At 43.0% G+C, this 19,418-nt stretch overlaps 1 protein-coding gene across 1 annotated transcript in view; it reads right to left on the bottom strand.

The window, feature by feature from the left end:
• LOC306923879 (voltage-dependent calcium channel subunit alpha-2/delta-4-like) overlaps positions 1-19,418 on the bottom strand; it is a gene marked incomplete at both ends in the record, with an annotated part of 44,782 nt that continues 25,364 nt past the window's right edge. Inside the window, 10 exons of the mRNA XM_079502223.1 lie at positions 1-105; positions 1,550-1,609; positions 1,921-1,978; positions 4,131-4,268; positions 4,451-4,568; positions 4,895-4,915; positions 5,229-5,284; positions 7,104-7,156; positions 8,548-8,623; positions 9,473-9,543. Of these exons, the coding sequence (XP_079358349.1) occupies positions 1-105; positions 1,550-1,609; positions 1,921-1,978; positions 4,131-4,268; positions 4,451-4,568; positions 4,895-4,915; positions 5,229-5,284; positions 7,104-7,156; positions 8,548-8,623; positions 9,473-9,543 (756 nt within the window). The remainder of the gene's footprint in view (positions 106-1,549; positions 1,610-1,920; positions 1,979-4,130; positions 4,269-4,450; positions 4,569-4,894; positions 4,916-5,228; positions 5,285-7,103; positions 7,157-8,547; positions 8,624-9,472; positions 9,544-19,418) is intronic.

Raw genomic sequence — 19,418 nt, 5'->3', positions numbered from 1 at the left:
TTATGACGTCCACCTGTGGAGAACTAATGAGCTGATCAGTGAGGCCCAGAACAGGGTCACCGACATGGAGATCTCCGATGCTCCCCCGCAGTCCTTGGCATTCTCCTGGAATGACAAAGAATTTGTCGTCATTAGCACAAAAAAAAAAAAAAGAATCATCGCCATCTGTCTAACTACAAAGCCAATTTTATCTAAATCAGGGGTGGGCAACTTTGACGATGGAGAGGGCCACTATATTTCCTCACTCACACACTTTGAGCTTGTAGAACAGCTATTTTTGCTATTATTTGAATTGAAATCTTGAATAATTTTTTGCTATTTTTGAATTGGAATACTAAAAAGTAACATTTTAATTTAATTTCAAATGCCTTTAATTATAGTTATGTTAACTTTTTGAACTAAATACAAATACATTGGACATAAAAAAAGACAATAACATTTTCATACTACTCATTAAGCTACTAATTTAGACAGAAGTGAAGTGGGTCATGTTTGCATGTTTGGAATTGTAACATCTGAAATCAATAATATATCAGTATTATGATATTAACCTGAGGGCCACATTAAGTGAAGGTGGGGACCGCATGTGGCCCCCGGTCCGCCAGTTGCCCATGTATGATCTAAATCAAGGCAAATGTTAAACGATGGTAGATGTTAAATCAAGGTGGATGTCAACTCAACTTTTTTTTTAAACTCATAACATAACGTTTTATAGGTAGGTGAGATACGGACTATCAGCAGGTGTTTTGTTGTTATTCTGTGGGTTGATGATGGCTTTCTGGCCAGTAGCAGTTGGGGCAAACGCTATCACACAAAGCATGATTTACTATTCTGTGCCTAATCGTTCGGCACGGCAACTCACTCGCTTTAGCTCGCTTGGTTGGTGGTGCCTCTTCGTGGCTCAAGTTCGCTTCAGACGGTGCGCCTCCGTCGCGGAATAGCTGAGGGCTGATTTCACCCAACACCTCAAATGCGTAGCCATCATCAACCCACCACAGAATGACGTCAAATCGCCTACTGACCTCGTCGGTAGGTCAGTATCTCACCTTATGGAGCATAAGCTCACCTTAGGGTGGTAGGCATGGCAGGACTGTGGTTTAACATGAGAGCATGGCTCACCTTAGGGTGGTAAGCATGGCAGGAGTGTGGTTTAAAACCCATTTTGGACGGGAACCCCTTTTGGTGTTTTAAGCATTATGTTGTACTTTAGCTATTGAAAAATAGCAGATCTACAAGCTCATAGCGCGGCACCGAGTGCCGCGCTATGAGCTTGTAGGTCTGCTATTTTTGAAAAATCGTGAAAATGTGGCCCAAATGTTTGAATATATTCTTTCAGAGCGAACGTTTTTAACTCAAATCTTTGCTTCAACATATTTTCACACGAGGGTCGACAGCCAATAACATGTCATTTTTGGGGGTTGTTGACATGATATCATTTGAGAATCACTGATATAGAAACATATGTTTTTCCAGAAAACTGCCATGATTTAGAAGACATTTGTAGAATCTGGTGTCAGGTCTAAATGGGTTAACATGAGAGCAGGCTCACCTTAGACCTTAGGGTGGTCTTTAACATGAGAGCATGGCTCACCTTAGACCTTAGGGTGGTCTGTAACATGAGAGCATGGCTCACCTTAGACCTTAGGGTGGTCTAAGCTCACCTTAGACCTTAGGGTGGTCTTTAACATGAGAGCATGGCTCACCTTAGGGTGGTAGGCATGGCAGGAGTCTGGTTTAACATGAGAGCAGGCTCACCTTAGACCTTAGGGTGGTCTTTAACATGAGAGCAGGCTCACCTTAGACCTTAGGGTGGTCTTTAACATGAGAGCATGGCTCACCTTAGACCTTAGGGTGGTCTTTAACATGATAGCAGGCTCACCTTAGACCTTAGGGTGGTATTTAACATGATATCAGGCTCACCTTAGGGTGGTAGGCATGGCAGGAGTCTGGGCGTCGGCGGACCTTCTGCGACCTCATCCTGTTGCATTTCACCGTGGCGTTATGTTCACAGTCGTTAAGAAATCATGCAGTCGTTAATTTGTGAGCTAATGAAAGTTGTTGTGTTCCCGTGTAGCTACAACAGGGGTCTTAAACAGGCGAGACTTAGACCCTCTATAGCAGGGGTAGGCAACCTTAGACCCTCTATAGCAGGGGTAGGCAACCTTAGGGTCTTAAACAGGCGAGACTTAGACCCTCTATAGAAGGGGTAGGCAACCCTAGACCCTCTATAGCAGGGGTAGGCAACCTTAGACCCTCTATAGCAGGGGTAGGCAACCTTAGACCCTCTATACCAGGGGTAGGCAACCTTAGACCCTCTATAGCAGGTAGGCAACCTTAGACCCTCTATAGCAGGGGTAGGCAACCTTAGACCCTCTATAGCAGGGGTAGGCAACCTTAGACCCTCTATAGCAGGGGTAGGCAACCTTAGACCCTCTATACCAGGGGTAGGCAACCTTAGGCACCAGTGCCAACATTGGCACAAAGGAGGGTGGTCACTAACCTGACTCCGCCAGATGGGGCAGCAGAGAGTACACTGGGTTCCCCCCTCCTGCTCCCATCTGGGAACTCTCAGGCAGACTTGATGCCCGGCCACAAAACGGCCTGGCCAATCAGCAGCAGCTAGAAGCTAGAAGCTGCTGCTAGAAGCTGCTAGAAGCTGCTGCTGATTGGCCAGGCCGTTTTGTGGCCGGGCATCAAGTCTGCCTGAGAGTTCCCAGATGGGAGCAGGAGGGGGGAACCCAGTGTACTCTCTGCTGCCCCATCTGGCGGAGTCAGGTTAGGTGGTCACTGGCACACTGGCAAGTGTGTGAGAGAGAATTTTTGGTTTTAAATAAACTATCCTACAGTACATCCTGAACTAGAAATTAGGCGTATGCACAGGTGCGTAGGCCAGTGGACATCAATGAAAGCAATAAGGTACACCCGCACACTGTGTATTTGCTCGGTACAGAGTATTGTCTTATTTAATGAAGCAACGTTTCGGTCCCTCCGGACCTTCCTCTGGCATGCCTGAGGAAGTACTTTCATTGATGTACACTGACAATCTAGAAAATAAAAACATGGCACTTCATTTAAAAAAGGTCGCAGACCCCTGCTCTATAGTCTAATACTTTAGTAAAACGGACTTGGTGCGTTCTTTTTCAGCCTACAATACACCAAGTCTCTTCATCAAAAATAGTAGATCTACAAGCTCACAATTGCGTCAAAACATGATGCGTTGTGAGCTTGTAGATAGGTTATTTTTGGTGAACGTTTGCCCCAGAATAGGAATGCTGGGATTTAAAGGAAAACTTTAGTTTTCTTTTCAACCAAGGTTCATGTTTTAGGTTGTTATTAGAGAAAGTCAAAGATGAATGTAATTTTCTTTTTTCATGTACTGCTTTTTAGCAATTTCCGTGATTCTTTTTTACAGAGGGCGGGGGCATTCCAGCAATTAAGTGGCTTTACAGCGATTTCTTTATTATTATTTACTATAGTCCAACTAGACCCCAGGAAATGTAACACTCATAATTTGCTATCTCTAATAATAACCTAAAACATGAACCTTGGTTAAAAAAAAAAAACTAAAGTTGCCCTGTGGTTAAACACTGTACCAAAGTTGGAAACAGATATTCTCTCCAGTTTTACTCGTGACATACTGTATCTTTGGGGGAAAGATTGACATATTTGCGTACCGTTAACACATTCCACGCGTTATAGTACAGTATAATTGACAAAATACCGTGACTGCCGGGATTGTTTAATTACCTTTGGAGCATACGCCAAAGTATTTGCGTCTTTGATCCATGAAAATCCGCTTGAAAACAGTAATGATTTGTTATTGAGCCGACAAAAAGCTAACTAAACAGAATGTTATTCAAAAGACATAATGACTCTGGGCCATGGCTCAGTGGTCCAGGCACCTTGGCTGGTAATCCAGTCTGGCAGTGTGCCGCGGGTTCGACTCCCGATCCCGACGGCCTTTACTGCATGTCTTCCCCCCATCTCTCTCCCCATTTCCAGTCAGCCTACTGTCTGTCCCTCCATAAAAATATAAAATAAAGGCGAAAACCACAAAAAAAACATAAAAAAATAAATAAAAAAAAGACATAATGACTGAAACTAAATCAAACGTTGCTGTCAAAATCAACAGTGGATGAATGGGAAGGATATATTTGATCTCTTTGGGCTCCAGCAGGATGGGCCCGTACTGGCGGGAGCAGTCACAGTCTGCCTGGGTCACCACCAGCACCAGGTTACTCTCTGGAATCTGCTGCACCACAAACATCCTGGAACAGCCAATTAATACTATCATTATTATGATTATGTCAGTAATGTAGTAATAGGAGAAAGTTAACTTTTGTGAAGTTGTGTTACTGTATGCGTTGCTGCTGGCATGATTATAGTGTGTTTGTGTGTGTGTGCGCGTGTGCGCGTGTGTGTGTGCGTGCGCACATGCGTGTATTCTTACTTTTGACAACGGCCACATTTAATCAGGCTGTTGGTCTCCTTGATGGTGTAGTCTAACATGAACCCGGGGTAAGCAGTGTCACATGGCAGGTAAGCCTCTATCTTCTTCTGTTTATGGGCTGAAATCGCACACGCACGCACACACACATGCACACACACACACGCGCACGCACACGCACACGCACACGCACACGCACACACACACACACACACACACACACACACACACACACACACAATTAAACATAATTCCTATATTGTCATAATTGATACTTCTCCAATTTCGCACTGTTTGGGCTGGAGGGCCTCAGTCTAGATCCTGAGGCATGCACTCTCTCTCTCTCTCTATCTGTCTCTTTTTCTCTCTCTCTCTCGCGCACGCACGCACGCACGCACGCACGCACGCACGCACGCACGCACGCACGCACACACACAGTATACTCACATGTATGATATCCAGCCTTGGCTGTATGTTGTCAATGGAGATGCACCACAGATGAGATGGAGATGCATTTCGATGGTTATGATGATACACATGAAATGAGATGAGAGTAATAATGACATGTTGGTTAAAGAAAAGGATTCGTGAACATGGTACGTGAAAATGAAATGAAATGCGATGACATGAATCCTCAACAAACACAATGACATCATAAACATTCCGTCAACGACGTCACTCAAAGACTTTTGATTCTTAATCTAAATCCCTCTTTCTCTTCCGTCCGTGGCTATTATTGTCACAGAGGGAGGAGTAGGAGGAGGGGGTTGGGGGGGCTTACCGTCGACAAAATAATCAGAGTGCCACAACCCGCAGAAGTTGAAATCCAGAACAAACCTGGGGTGACAGGAGGAAAGACTTATGTGAGTCTTATTATTAGTGAAACGGACCTGAGTTGCAACTGTACATTTTCCGATCCACACCAAATCTCTCAAAACATGCTGCCATCCCATCTCTCTCCCCGTACTTTGTATATATCAATAAAAGGCAGAAAAAGCACAAAAAAAGGAAACACGCTGCGTTTTGAGCTTGTGGATCTGTTATTTTTGGCTAATGTTCCTCCCAGATGCTGGGGTTAGCTAAGTCTGTCCCCGTTGTATAGCTGATCTACAAACTCACATGCAGCGTATCGTGGCACGTTGTGAGGTTTGTAGATCTAGGATATTTCTGCTGGCGCAACAGCAATGTGCGACTTGTAGTTGTCTCCACCAGGCCGAAGGCATGGTGAGAGAGTATGTTTTGCACTCCGTCCGTGTGTGTGTCCGTCCGTGTGTCCTTCCGTCCGTCCGTTACCAGCTAATCTCCGGCACCGTTAACCCGGTCGATGCCAAACTTTGCACACACACTCCCTAGATGCCAACGATGAACCTCTGCCCCGCATTTTCCAGAACGGCCTGTTATAGCGCCACCATGAGGCAGCTTTTCACATTTGTTACCTAAAACTGCACCGATCTGCGTGAAACGTGGCATGCACACTCCCTAGAGGCCAAGGACAAACCTTTGACCTGCATTTTCCGCATCTGCCTTTTATAGCGCCACCAGGAGGCCGACTTTTGTAAAACACATTTTTGGATATTACTCCTCCAGATTCTGTCCAAAAATCTCACAAATCGTTACACAGTATCTCTATGGTCATGTGCTCAAGTCGGATCTGTCCGATATTTCATATTCCACCCTAATTGGCTATAATTGCCTTTCACAGTTTGCAAGATTGCCCCGTTTTGAACAAAAGCCTCAAATCATGAACACAGCATGCAATTTACGTGAAATCTTTCACACATTTTCTTACTAGGCTGAGGAATATATCCCACCCTTTTCACATTGGCCTGTTATAGCGCCACCAACAGGTAGATTTTTGCAAAACAGGTTGATTGGAACAAAATGCCTCAAATCATCCAATTGCCATACAAGGCAAACATGTTTATATTACTACTAAACATTTTGCCAAACATCTCACACAGTCCTATCCTCCTGGTGGAGACCTGTGCCCAGAAGGGCACTTTTTCTAGTTTGTTTTCTTTTCTTCTTCGGGTTGAAAATGACAAAAGAGTAAAAACGTTTCCCCAGACGAAAATAAAAGCCTTAGTACCAAGGCTACCCTTATCAAAATTCCAGCACAGCTGCAGCTAACAAAATTAACGATGAGTGTACTGGATTTAGTGTGCCCATAGCCATGGTTGCAGTGCCCGCATGTGCAAGCATAGACAGTATAGTCAATAAAATTGTCAGAGCACATTGTCACACTAAATCTAACACACCGATTAGGCTGCACTGCTTACATCATGGTGCACTATAGGGCATAGCATTGGCCGCCATTTTATGGTTCCATCGTTCCAGACCCCATTCATTCTTCCCTGGAACGATGGAACCGGAAAATGGCCGCCAATGCTATGCCCTAAGTTTTATTCCAAAGGCTATGACTAAACTAAAATAGAAATTTGCTGCCAAAAACAACACTTTATACTGTATTAATAGTTGGGCCGCTATCAATGTGAGAGTCCTTGGATTCAAAATATTCAAAGATTTGCACACATTTTCATCATTTTCGTGTACACAGCATAAAGGATAAAATGACACAGATGCTTTCCCGGTTTTAATAACCACATCCATGTCATGCACACTTACATGGCTGCGTTAGTAAAGAGCCATCACTTACATGGCTGCGTTAGTAAAGAGCCATCTCAGCAGCCCCAGGAGACCATAGAAGGGCTGTAGGGGGGAAAACACACACAAACAAAAGCACATCCGTCATAAAACAAACACTACGTTTTATTCTCTTTCCAGTTATTGCTCTGCTTCTGAACGTGACCTCTGCTTTGTTATTGTGTCTACAGTTTTTCATTAAATTGTTTGATATTGGGTGTTTCTTATTAAACTGCCGCCCCCCAAGGGGACACGGAGTTGAGTCATATTGCATTGCATTGTGATATATTGCATCACATTACCAAACTAACTGTGTGTGAAGACCAAAGAGACAGTTATGTCTTTATAGTTTATAAGATAGATCAGAGCAAGCTAACTACCGGAAACAACTCATCAGTATATGTTCTGAACTGTAGAGTACTGTACTGTACTGTACTATACACTAATACTATACTACCAGTAAGACGCCCTGAGGGCGAGAAGCGCCCGTGCGAGGCGAGGGCTGGTGCTTTGGCATGGGGGGGGTTCAGATTAACATATGGAATTAATTCTGTACTGGCCATATATGGAGCGTGTCTTGAATGTACAGGGTTTTATGAGGTCAGATCAACATAAGTTATGTCAGATCAGGTCAGCTCCATATATGGAGATCTAAGTGCGGTGGCGGGGGCAGTGTCTTGAGTGTACAGGGTTTGATGAGGTCAGATCAACATATGGAATGTCAGAACAGGGGGTTTGATGAGGGCCCAGGTAGGGCGGGGGAGGGCTTTCACTTCTAGTGATTTTTACTAGTTGACTAGTTGCCTAGTTTAGTAGTGGACTAGTTGCCTACCTATTATGTTAAAAATTGTATATTTAAAAACTGTGTACATTGGTGACTATAACTATAATCTAGCTGATCTTGAGGCCTACAAAAACAGGGAAAAAACCAAAAAAGTTTTTTTTTTATTTTTTCTTATCAACTAGTCAACTAGTACCAACAAGGTCGACTAGTGGATTTACTAGTCGACTAGTTGCTTAAAGCCCTAAGTTTCGGGCCTGTTGAGAACTCTAGTTTTCGCCGGCTGTCGGGCGCGGCTGCATGCACTAATAACTTTGGGACGAGCCCGTCTAGAGTTTGAATGGACAGGTATCAGTCAAAAGGGAGACATTGAAGAGGATGGAGATGGAGGTGTGACATGGCACACGGAAATGCAGGTTTTCATAGTAAATGCGACCTACCGTCGCAATAATGTAGTTTAATATACTTTACTGAATTACTGAATTGTACTATATATATCTCTGTTGGGTGGAAACCTCATTCAAATTGCAAAAGTAAGACTTTTGATATGTGTGTGACGCTGTAGTATGATCAAGAAAGTAGGGCATTCATTTACAAAAAAAGAAAAACAAAAAAGGAAACACAAAAAGTTAGAATATGGAGAAAAGGGGATATAGTGCAGGACATGATGACTCACACTCAGGAGACGGCGAGCGCTGCTAGCGTGGTGATTGCTGTTCTTACACATGGCCTGGTAGTCAAACAAGGAGATCCTGGGAGAGAAACATTGAATGTGTAGAAGTGTAGAAGACAGGCTTCAGCAAACACTAGGATCACTGGGATTGGTATTGAACCCATTTAGACCCGACACCAGATTCTACAAAATGTCTTCTAAATCATGACAGTTTTCTGAAAAACCTATGTTTCTAGATGTCAGTGGTGATCAACCTTTTTCATGTCAAGGACCCCCAGAATTATCTGTATTTGGCCGCGGACCCCCATCTGAAAATATGTTGTTCCAGGGACCACGTAGCGCGGCACTCGGTGCCGCACTATGAGCTTGTAGATCTGCTATTTTTCAATAGCTAAAGTATAACATAATGCTTAAAATACCAAAAGGGGTTCCTGTCCTGAATGGCTTAAGGTAGTCAAAGGGGCAGTGCCCTCAATACCCTGATGCCTGTCTAACTACTTCTCCAAAGTGAGTGACACCCACAGCCACAATAGCAGAGGTATAGCAACCCAAATTATAGAACAAACATGGGGAAATTCTCATTCTACTACTCTGCCATTAAAATATGGACCTAAAGGCCTGACCGCAATGTGAGGTAAATGTTAAATGTCCCATCTCGTTATAGTACGTAATAATGTGTGTATTTGTTTATAATTGCGTATGCTATGTTGATGAATTGAATACATAATGGCCACAATGGAAACAAGGTTTGTGTTATCCTTTTATCCTTTTAGCCTTAATGTATTACTGTACCACATGCTGTTTATATTTCTGACTAATACAGTATTCAATCAATCAATCAATCAATCAATCAATCAATCAATCAATCAATCAATCAATCAATCACAAACTGTAGCAGGAGTGTAAAGACAAGTATTGATGAACATACTTCTTGTACATCCCCATCTTGATGAGTTGTGCCATGACAGATCCATCCACCTCGCCGAAGAAACGACCCACCTGAAAAAAAAGAAGACATTTTTTCAAAAACTTTCTCAGACAGGCAAACAATGAGAGAAGGTTTAGATGGATGTTTGCAAGGTGCCTTGATCCCCACATGGAGGGGTGGTTGAGGGGCGTTGCAGAGGTGAGGGTGGCACACTAGGACAGCCAGGCTAGGTCCAATTATTGGATGGGGAAGGATCAACAGATGGAATGTCAGAACAGGTCAGCTCCATATATGGAGATTTAAGGGTTTGAGATCAGATGTGTAGAGTTGCTGGTTAATATTGATGACATCAGGGATTTCCATATGGGCATTCCCATATATGGGCTTAATATTGATGAGGGATCTCCATCCCTGATCTCCATCCCTGATGATGTCACGTGAATGATGTGATGTCACGTGATGTCACGAGGCATGGCCATATATGGATGCGTGGGGGGTGGGTGACGGACTGACGGGAAATGCACGTTTTCATAGTAAATGCGACCTGCAGTCGCAATTCTGGTGTGTTCCTTTTCCCAAAATCCACAACAAAGAAAACATTGTAATATGGAGCTGTGGGAGGTAATATTCCATTCATTATTAGACCCACGTCTTGTATTGTATACTTTATTTTTGTTCTTGTTGACTTTACTGGATTGGATTGGATTGGAGACTATAGTGTCTCACTTCATCTAAGTTTTATTTGTCTAGACTAGAGACACCTCTTCAATATCAAGAGGGGTTTGTTTGTCACCCATAATGATGTGGTACTGAAATAAAAATAAGGTAAGGTAAAATCAGCTATGATAAAAGCTCTATTATGGCAGATATGGAAAAATATCTTTAGCAGCAATGGAGGATACATGTGCTGACGGTGAATCATTTAATATTGCGATTTATCAAATGTGCACTATACAGAAGGTATACATCATATATGAATTTTACGTATCTATGTGCACATTTACATTATAGTCCACTTGCCAGAATGTGAATGTTGAGTACACCAAAGTTGTATGTTAGAAATGTTGATAATGGGTCCCCAGCATGTAGAAACTGCGGGATGCTAACTTGCATATGTTGAGCAATTTTCATAATTAGCATACCGGTATTAGTGACCATACCATTAACAACCTATAAGGGGGGGGGGGGGAATCTAAATTTCATCATGTGCTGACATCATCACATTTAATGTGATGATGTCAGCACATTTGGCTATGGACGTTTTTAGCCCAATGAGTTTAGCCCAGTGAATGTTTTGCCTTCTATAGGTTGTTAATGGTCACATATTATGCCAATTATGAAAATTGCTCAACATATGCAAGTTAACATCCGGCAGTTTCTAAATGCTGGGGACCCATACTCAACATTTCTAACATAAAACCTTGGTGTACTCAGCATGTCTGGGTTCACAATGGGGCTCTATGGGCTGGCAAGTACCAGTAGACCATTATGCAAGTAACATTATTGTTATTGTTTGATAGTCCCGGCCAGGGGCGGCCTTAAGGATCGGGAGACCCCGTTCATGACTTCATAATTTAATAATTAATAATATATATATATATATTTCTTTATTATTATTTGTTTGTGTCAGTGTGTATTATCGGACTTCAAAGCATGAACAGCATACAACACAGCCAAGTAGAAAAATACACTAAAGCAGCTAAAGCAGATTAAACAATTTGACTTTGTCTTGAAATTACTGTAAGGTATAACTGGGAGGCAGCATATGCTATACAATGATGCAATCGCAACTCTCAGCGCTGCTAGTGCAATGAGTGCACACACTGGGAAGTGGGAACAATTACAAACAAACAACACAGGTAAACGTGACATGACTTATTAGCTGCTACCAATACCAACTAGTGGTAAGTGGACGTACAGGATGAGGCTGAATAATATGACAAGGCTGATTTGGAAGGCTGTGATGCGATGTAATATTACTACTATACTACTACTATTTCTTTTTTTACAAAAAAAAGGAGGCCCCTGGAGGCTCGAGGCCCATTTCAATTGAAACGATTGAAACAAATAAATACTATTCTTTCCAATGACGCACACCCACCCTATTTATTTGGTTGCACACAGATTTATTTAACAGCACTATGTCGTCCAGTCAAAGTGTCCTTGAACAAGACACAGCATCCATTAAACGGCCGCAGTGTATAAATGTAAAATCACACTGCGTGTAAAATCACTCTGCGTGCATCAATGTCACTCCGAATGCTCCCAGACAAGGTAGGCTGCTTAGCCTTAACCTTAACGCGTCTATTCAGAGCAGCGAGCACACGGCACTGTAGCCCATGAATTATTCAGGCAAACTTTTTGCTCAGCAGTACCATTCACACTTACAAGTTTCCTCTCTTTTCCCTTTCTCCCCGTGCCTTGCTCTCAGAGTAACTGCGGCTGACACTTCATTTCAATATTGCGGAGGAAAAAGCAGGTTGGATTTCCCCCGCCGTAGCCTGGGTTGGAGGAGCCGCTGTGCCGAACTCCCTTATGCACGCAGTTAACCCATTTTGGGCGGGAACCCCCTTTGGTGTTAGCATTATGTTATGCTTTAGCTATTGAAAAATAGCAGATCTACAAGCTCATAGCGCGCCACCGAGTGGCGCGCTACGAGCTTGTAGGTCTGCTATTTTTGAAAAATCGAAGAACATACATAGCTTTTTCAGAAAACTGCTGCTAGTTGTGTTTTGTTTTTTGTTTGTTTTTCTTGTCTCTTTCTTTTGTGTAAGTCATGTGTATTTTGTATGCTTTATTGTAAAATCAATAAAAAACTTTGATGTAGAAGACATTTTTAGAATCTGATCTCAGGTCAAAATGGGTTAAATGGTACATGGTGCATTTAGGTATAGTAGGGCCTCTCTCTCCAAACTGCTTTACAGTGTGCAGTACAGTGCATGCATGCCCCGTCACAGACACAGACACATTCACACAGGAAACAAAACGCACCGCCCCGCTCACCGGGACTCCGGGAGCAGCTTGGGGTTCACTTCACAATGTACAGAGCCTTAGATATAGACAGAGTTACGCAGACTGCGTTCACTTCATGGGGCCAGCGTCCAATGGCGGCTCTCCTACATACAGTAGACTCTCTTCTGTTGAGAATGGGGACTGGCTGGGCAACTGGGACAAGTCCTGGACCGGAAGTAGGCAGAAATGCATTGGACTCAGGCAACAGCCCAGCTTTAATGATCTTAAAACCCATTTAGAGCTAGCATTAATTCATCTATCAATCGCATACTGCCAGGGTTTTATCGCGCGTGACACTTACTTTGAAGATCCAAATATCCGTAATTCCGTGTTCCTGTGACAAACTGATGTGTGTGGTGTCTTCACCGGTTGTTGTTCTCTCGGTCGATGGTGGATAAAGCCGACCGCGAGTATCACAGCGTTGAAAACGCTTGTCTGGCCCAGAAACTGCCACCGCAATGTCGTTTTTGAGATGCAGCGGTTTTACTGCAGGGCTTAGAATGGAAGTGGATGCGCGCGCATCTTCAAAATGGCCGGTTGTGTGTTGTGTTGTTGTCCCAGAATATCGTTAGCGGTAGCAAGATCAGCTACCCATCGAAACAGATCAAAAAGCCATTAAACAATTCAAACCCGAGAAAGCTGTGTTTGGCGTAGAGGTTAGAAAGAATAGGTTCTCGTGTTCCATGTGTTCGGCGGCAGGTGGGTTAAATTCCTTTATTTTAGATTGTTTTGTAGTAATAGTACAACATAAACATTAAAGAGACTTTAGTTGTTACTGTACAATACTTTAAAACAGTTGTCATGTTGCACACATGCTTAAAATAGCTCTTATTTGCGCACGTCCTCGTTGAAAACAATGTATTTCCAACTCCAGCTTGTCTCAGTTCAGGCTGCATGAACAGCGCTCGAGCGCTTGGTTTCTGCCCCCTCAATATCGTAACTCTTCTATTAGATGGCTCTGACAATGTAGCCAGGAGAAGGAGCCGAGCATCGAAACCGGGAAACTGCCTGGGCCGTGGCTCAGCGGTCCAGGCACCTTGGCTGGTAATCCAGTCTGGCAGTGTGCCGCGGGATCGACTCCTGATCCCGACGGCCTTTACTGCATGTCACCCCCCCCCCCCCCCCCCCCCATCTCTCTCCCCCATTTCCTATCAGCCTACTGTCTATCCCATCTATAAAAAAATAAAGGCGAAAGTCACATTTTTTTTTTAAATAAACCGGGAAACCTTCCGATTCCCGAGCCACTGTCGGCCCCAGTTAGGCTACCATGAATCTGTTTCCTGACAGCATCTGGGGAAAGGTGCTGGAATCAATTCTTGTTTGATTGATGCTGAGTTTGATTGATTGTTTGATTGATGCACCTTGTGGTTTACGTCGCTATATTGGGTGTCTGAGGAAACAAGTATAAGCGCTGAGCTAATTAGTACAGTCACTGGAAGGGGGTATCATGCACCCCCCGGAATTATACTTCTAATCAGTGTTTTCTTATTGGAAAAAATGTGCTGAAAATGATGAGCTATGATAAAAAGTTGTCAAAATGTCCCACCTACCTCAAAACTCCCTTTTTGGTATATGGCTCTGGCGAAATTGTGTAAAGGCAAATATTAATTCACTAAAATTACATAAATAGACATGGTGGTCTGAAATTGGTCATGGAGTATCTTGACACATAGGGGTAAGTAGCAGAACAGGATTTGGTTGGTTGCTACCATTATATTCTTAAATATGACCCACATCATCCTCAGAAACACCAAAAAATATGGTGTCCGCTTGACTAATAACAACAAAGATGGTTATTTTCCAACACATTATGGTGAGTATCACTGCCTCACTTGTATATAGAAAACTTCTCATATCCCTAAGCTTCAATTTGAGCCCAAGATAACCTTTCTATCTTGTAAATTACTCTTTCTGTCGCCAAAATTATGAACTATACCTCAAATCGGTGAAAATTGTACATTCAGTCAGTATCAGCTATACATTTGGAATAAATGAATGAATGACTGAGTTTTAACTCACTCCACATCATGGAATATTTCTTACTTGAATAAGCTATGTTAAAAAGTTTGCAAAGTGTCCCATCTACCATTTTTATGCAAATGAGTGCCTCCATTATCAAATTAATCGATTAATATCTCAGCCAATATTGCACTTAAATGAACAAATAAGGTGTCTAGACCTATGTTTTGAGGGTCGAGGATCTCAGTGAAACTATTCCTAAAGTGACCACATGTGCCCGTGGCATGCTGGTGTACAAATCAGTGCCGATTAAATCAATTCCTCTATCTCGTCGGCTTCTTGTCCATGCTCTCCAGACAGTGTCAAGGAGATCAACCAGTGAGGTTGGTAGGACTGCACCGCAGGACACACTGGATTAAAAAACTCTTTAGTTTCAACCCCCCCTGCCCTTCATCATAGGGTTTTGGTTTTTCCAAAAAAGCTTCATCAGCTCGCTTGTATAAGACACAATGGTTCTCTTCAGAGCAGAGTAGCATGGAGGAAGACGAGCCAGGTCAACTTTAGATTTAGAAATTAGTTTGTCATCTGCTCCCACCACTGTTTCACTGAAGACTCACAATTCAAATAGCTCTATAGCTCAAGCCAAGCCATGTGGCCCATAGGGCAGGAGCCTAACAAGTACACTCCCTGGCATGACTAGTATGTCGCAGGGACTTACCCCAATCCAACCCTTTGGTATTACCCAGCTGGGGATCGAACCCCTGACCATCCAGTCTCAGGGCGGACGCTCTAACTACAAGGCCACTGAGCTGTTGATGATATCCAGGGCCTCTTACGGGTGTGTAACTTTACAGTGTGTACAGAATGGAACCAAATGGACCTGTAAGCCTTGCAGAGCCATGAGGCCCATAGGGCAGGAGCCTATCTCCTGTTTCTGTAGTAGGAGGCAGCTTGATGTACAAGTACACCCCCTGGACATGACGCTAGTATGTATCAGGGACTTACCCCAATCCAACCCTTGATGCTGAGTGCCAAGCAGGGACAAGCAGGGATGTACTGGGTTCCATTTTTCGGAGTCTTTGGTATGACCCGGCCGGGGATCGAACCCCGACCTCCCAGTCTCAAGGCAAACGCTCTGACCACAAGGCCACTGAGCTGTTGATATGCAGGGCCCCTTACGGGTGTGCAACTCTGAATGTACAAATGGAACCAAATGGACCTGTAAGGGTTATGGGGGTCCTTCAAATGTGCCTTGTGCTACACTATATGGAACAGATCCTTAATTAGTATAGTTGGAGCAATTCATCTGTCTGCTGTATGGACAGAGTTGCGAGTCTTCAGTATGGTAAATGGTGCATTTATAAAGCGCCTTTATCCAAGGCGCTTTACATAGACACACACATTCACACACACATTCATACACTGATGGCAGCGGAAACCATGCAAAGCACCAACCTGCACATCGGGAGCTGTTAGGGGTTCAGTGTCTTGCTCAAGGACACTTCGACACTAACTCTGGGGGAGCCCGGGTTTGAACTGGCAACCTTGCGGTTACCATCCAGCCACTCTACCCCTGAGCCACCGCCGCCCCAGTGGACGTCACCCGTGCCAAGTTGCTGCGGACAATGGTGGGGGCAAATGACAAACTCACTTCTTAAATCTAAAGTTGACCTGGCTCGTCTTCCTCCATGCTACTCTGCTCTGAAGAGAACCATCACCTTATACAAGCGAGCTGATGAAGCTATTGTGGTAAAAACAAAACCATATGAAGGGCAGAGATGGTTGAAAATCCTTGTCATTGGAGACCATGGACAAGAAGACAAAGAAGACTGATGAGTTCTATGAACACGATGACTGATTAATGTGACGTTTGTGCATTTTGTTCTTTATGGTGCAGGCTAGGGTGGTCACTGTTTGTACACTGTTTACATTTTTGCCTTTGAGTGTGTATAGTAATAGGATGGAATACTGTTACAGGATTGTGTGACTGTTTGAATTTTGTACTGCATATTGCAGGCCATTCTATAGCGTGTATACTGCCGTATACTATTGTTCATACTAAGAATGTTTTTAGTTTTTGATGTTATGCTACAGTATATTCTAAATTATAAAGCTTGCTTAAATGCACAGCACCTGTCTAGATACCTTATTTGTAAAAGTTATATTAGTACAGCGGATTACCAAAAAATTGTGCACTTTTTCAAAAAAGCATGAAACTTTTACCATAGTTAGATGATACCATGAGGTGTATTTTCAGATGTGGAGTCAAGTCAGATTTGACCCCTGAGGCCCGGTAGAGCATAATATGTGACCAATACCCATAACATCCTATATAAGGCAAAAAAGTCCAAATTTCATAATTCTTTAAGTAGCATGTGACATAAGAAACTAGGGTGATTTCATGATGCTGAATCCATTCCAAGCATTAGTTTTGCAAAAAAACACTCATTGGGCTAAAAACGGCCAATGCCGTCATCACAAATTGATGATGCCAGCACATTTGGGCAAGTGGGCATGGCCGTTTTAAGCCCAATGAGTGTTTTTTTTGCAAAACTAATGCTTGGAATGGATTCAGAATCATGCAAACACCCTAGTTTCATATGTCACATGCTACTTAAAGAATGATGAAATTTTGACTTTTTTGCCTTATATAGGATGTTATGGGTATTGGTCACATATTATGCTCTACCGGGCCTCAGGGGTCAAATCTGACTTGACTCCACATCTGAAAATACACCTCATGATATCATCTAACTATGGTAGAAGTTTCATGCTTTTTTGAAAAAGTGCACAATACCTCTTGTATTGGGGTATAAGCCGCTGTACTATATGCAATATTGGTATCTCTTACTTGGTATAAATGTGACTTTATTGTAATGGCAGCACTGATTTGTACACCAGCATGCCACGGGCACATGTGGTCACTTTAAGAATAGTTTCACTGAGATCCTTGACCGGTTGACCCTCAAAACATAGGTCTAGACACCTTATTTGTTCATTTAAGTGCAATATTGGCTGAGATATAGTGAAAATCGATTGTTTCATAACTCATTTGCATAACAATGGTAGATTGGACACTTTGCCAACTTTTTAACATGGCTTATTCAAGAAATATTCCATAATGTGGAGTCAGTTCAAACTCGGTTATTCAATCATTCATTCCAAATGTATAGCTGAAACTGACTGAATATACAATTTTCACCGATTTGAGGTATAGTTCATAATTTTGGCGACAGAAAGAGTAATTTACAAGATAGAAAGGTTATCTTGGGCTCAAATTGAAGCTTAGGGATATGGGAAGTTTTCTATATACAAGTGAGGCAGTGATACTCACCATAATGTGTTGGAAAATAACCATCTTTGTTGTTATTAGTCAAGCGGACACCATATTTTTGTGTGTTTCTGAGGATGATGTTGGTCATATTTAAGAATATAATGGTAGCAACCAACCAAATCCTGTTCTGCTACTTACCCCTATGTGTCAAGATACTCCATGACCAATTTCAGACCACCATGTCTATTTATGTAATTTTAGTGAATTAATATTTGCCTTTACACAATTTCGCCAGAGCCATATACCTAAAAGGGGGTTTTGAGGTAGGTGGGACATTTTGACAACTTTTTATCATAGCTCATCATTTTCAGCACATTTTTTCCAATAAGAAAACACTGATTAGAAGTATAATTCCGGGGGGTGCATGATACCCCCTTCCAGTGACTAGACTAAATGGATTATAGACATTCATTGATCAAAAAGACAGTGACACTCAGCAGGGTTCCATTTATAAAACAAAACGAAGGGGGGTTTTCTTCTCCTTTGTCTAACTCTGACAAGACGCTATTTCTAAGTTAAAATTATGAAATTTCATTTCATTAAAGTTTTCCTAAAATAGGGACACCAGGGTTCATTTGGATAACATACACTTTTAAAATTTTAAATTGTTAAACTGTGATGTTATCAAACATATGTAAACATTTCATTTCAGTCTCATTCGGTCTGACTATAAGCAGGGATAAAACATGCCCTCACCGGTCAGAAGTTTCAGAACAAATATTGACCTACTTGCTCCCATGGGGGAAATTGGGCTTCAGCCCAACCCAGCTGATGGCTGTCCACAAGGAGCTGCAGAGCAGTTAGGGGGTTAGGCGTCTTGCTCAAGGACACTTGGTCATATTCGACACATTACTGGCCAGGCCTGGGGGGTCGAACCTGCGACAACTGGGGACTGCGGTACCACCAGGAAGGCTCCCTCAGCATTCTGCTATATGCTATCTTGATGAATTGAATACACAGGACCACAATGGAAACAAGTCCCAATGACTTCTTTTGGTGTTATCCTTTTATTGTTAATTCATGTCTGACTGTACCATGTGCTGTTTGCATGTCTGACTAATAAAGTATTCAATCAATCAAGCAATAATAAAAAAAAGATCAGAGGTGTAAAGTAACTAAGTATATTTACTTGAATGAGCGTCGTGACATGTGACATGTCTGTGACATGTGACATGCCCCCCCCCCCCCCCCCCCCCCACCGCTATTCATTTCAATGGAAGTTGCTCAGTGGCGTTTTGACTACTTAAACGAGCGCTCAATGTTAAACCCCAGCTGCACAGGGTTTCCTCGTCATAACTCCACGGGTCCGCCTGTAGTCCCCGCTCTTACCACTAGAGGCTCACTGGGGGCTTGGTGGCCGTCCATTGGGCCGCCTCAACTCCACATGCACATGCACTCATCCAATCACACACTCTTCTTCATTCTCAGACCGCTCTATTTAATCTGGAAGTTTGCACTGCTCATTCCTGCTTGCTTTGCTGCTGTCATGCTACTGCTGCTGCTCTCACCACTGCTGTTCACCCATGCCGGCCTCCACCACCCCAGCTACCACCTGTTGTTTTGGGTCTGCTGTTTATGTACGGGGGATTCGGGGTCCCTATGGTTGGGAGATGCGCTTTACCAGAGTACATAAAAGCAGAT

This window comes from Electrona antarctica (genome assembly GCF_951216825.1).
Source record: "Electrona antarctica genome assembly, chromosome: 5".
Taxonomy (NCBI): domain Eukaryota; kingdom Metazoa; phylum Chordata; class Actinopteri; order Myctophiformes; family Myctophidae; genus Electrona; species Electrona antarctica.
Note: the sequence above shows the minus strand (reverse complement) of the source record. Positions and strands in the feature narration are given on the sequence as shown.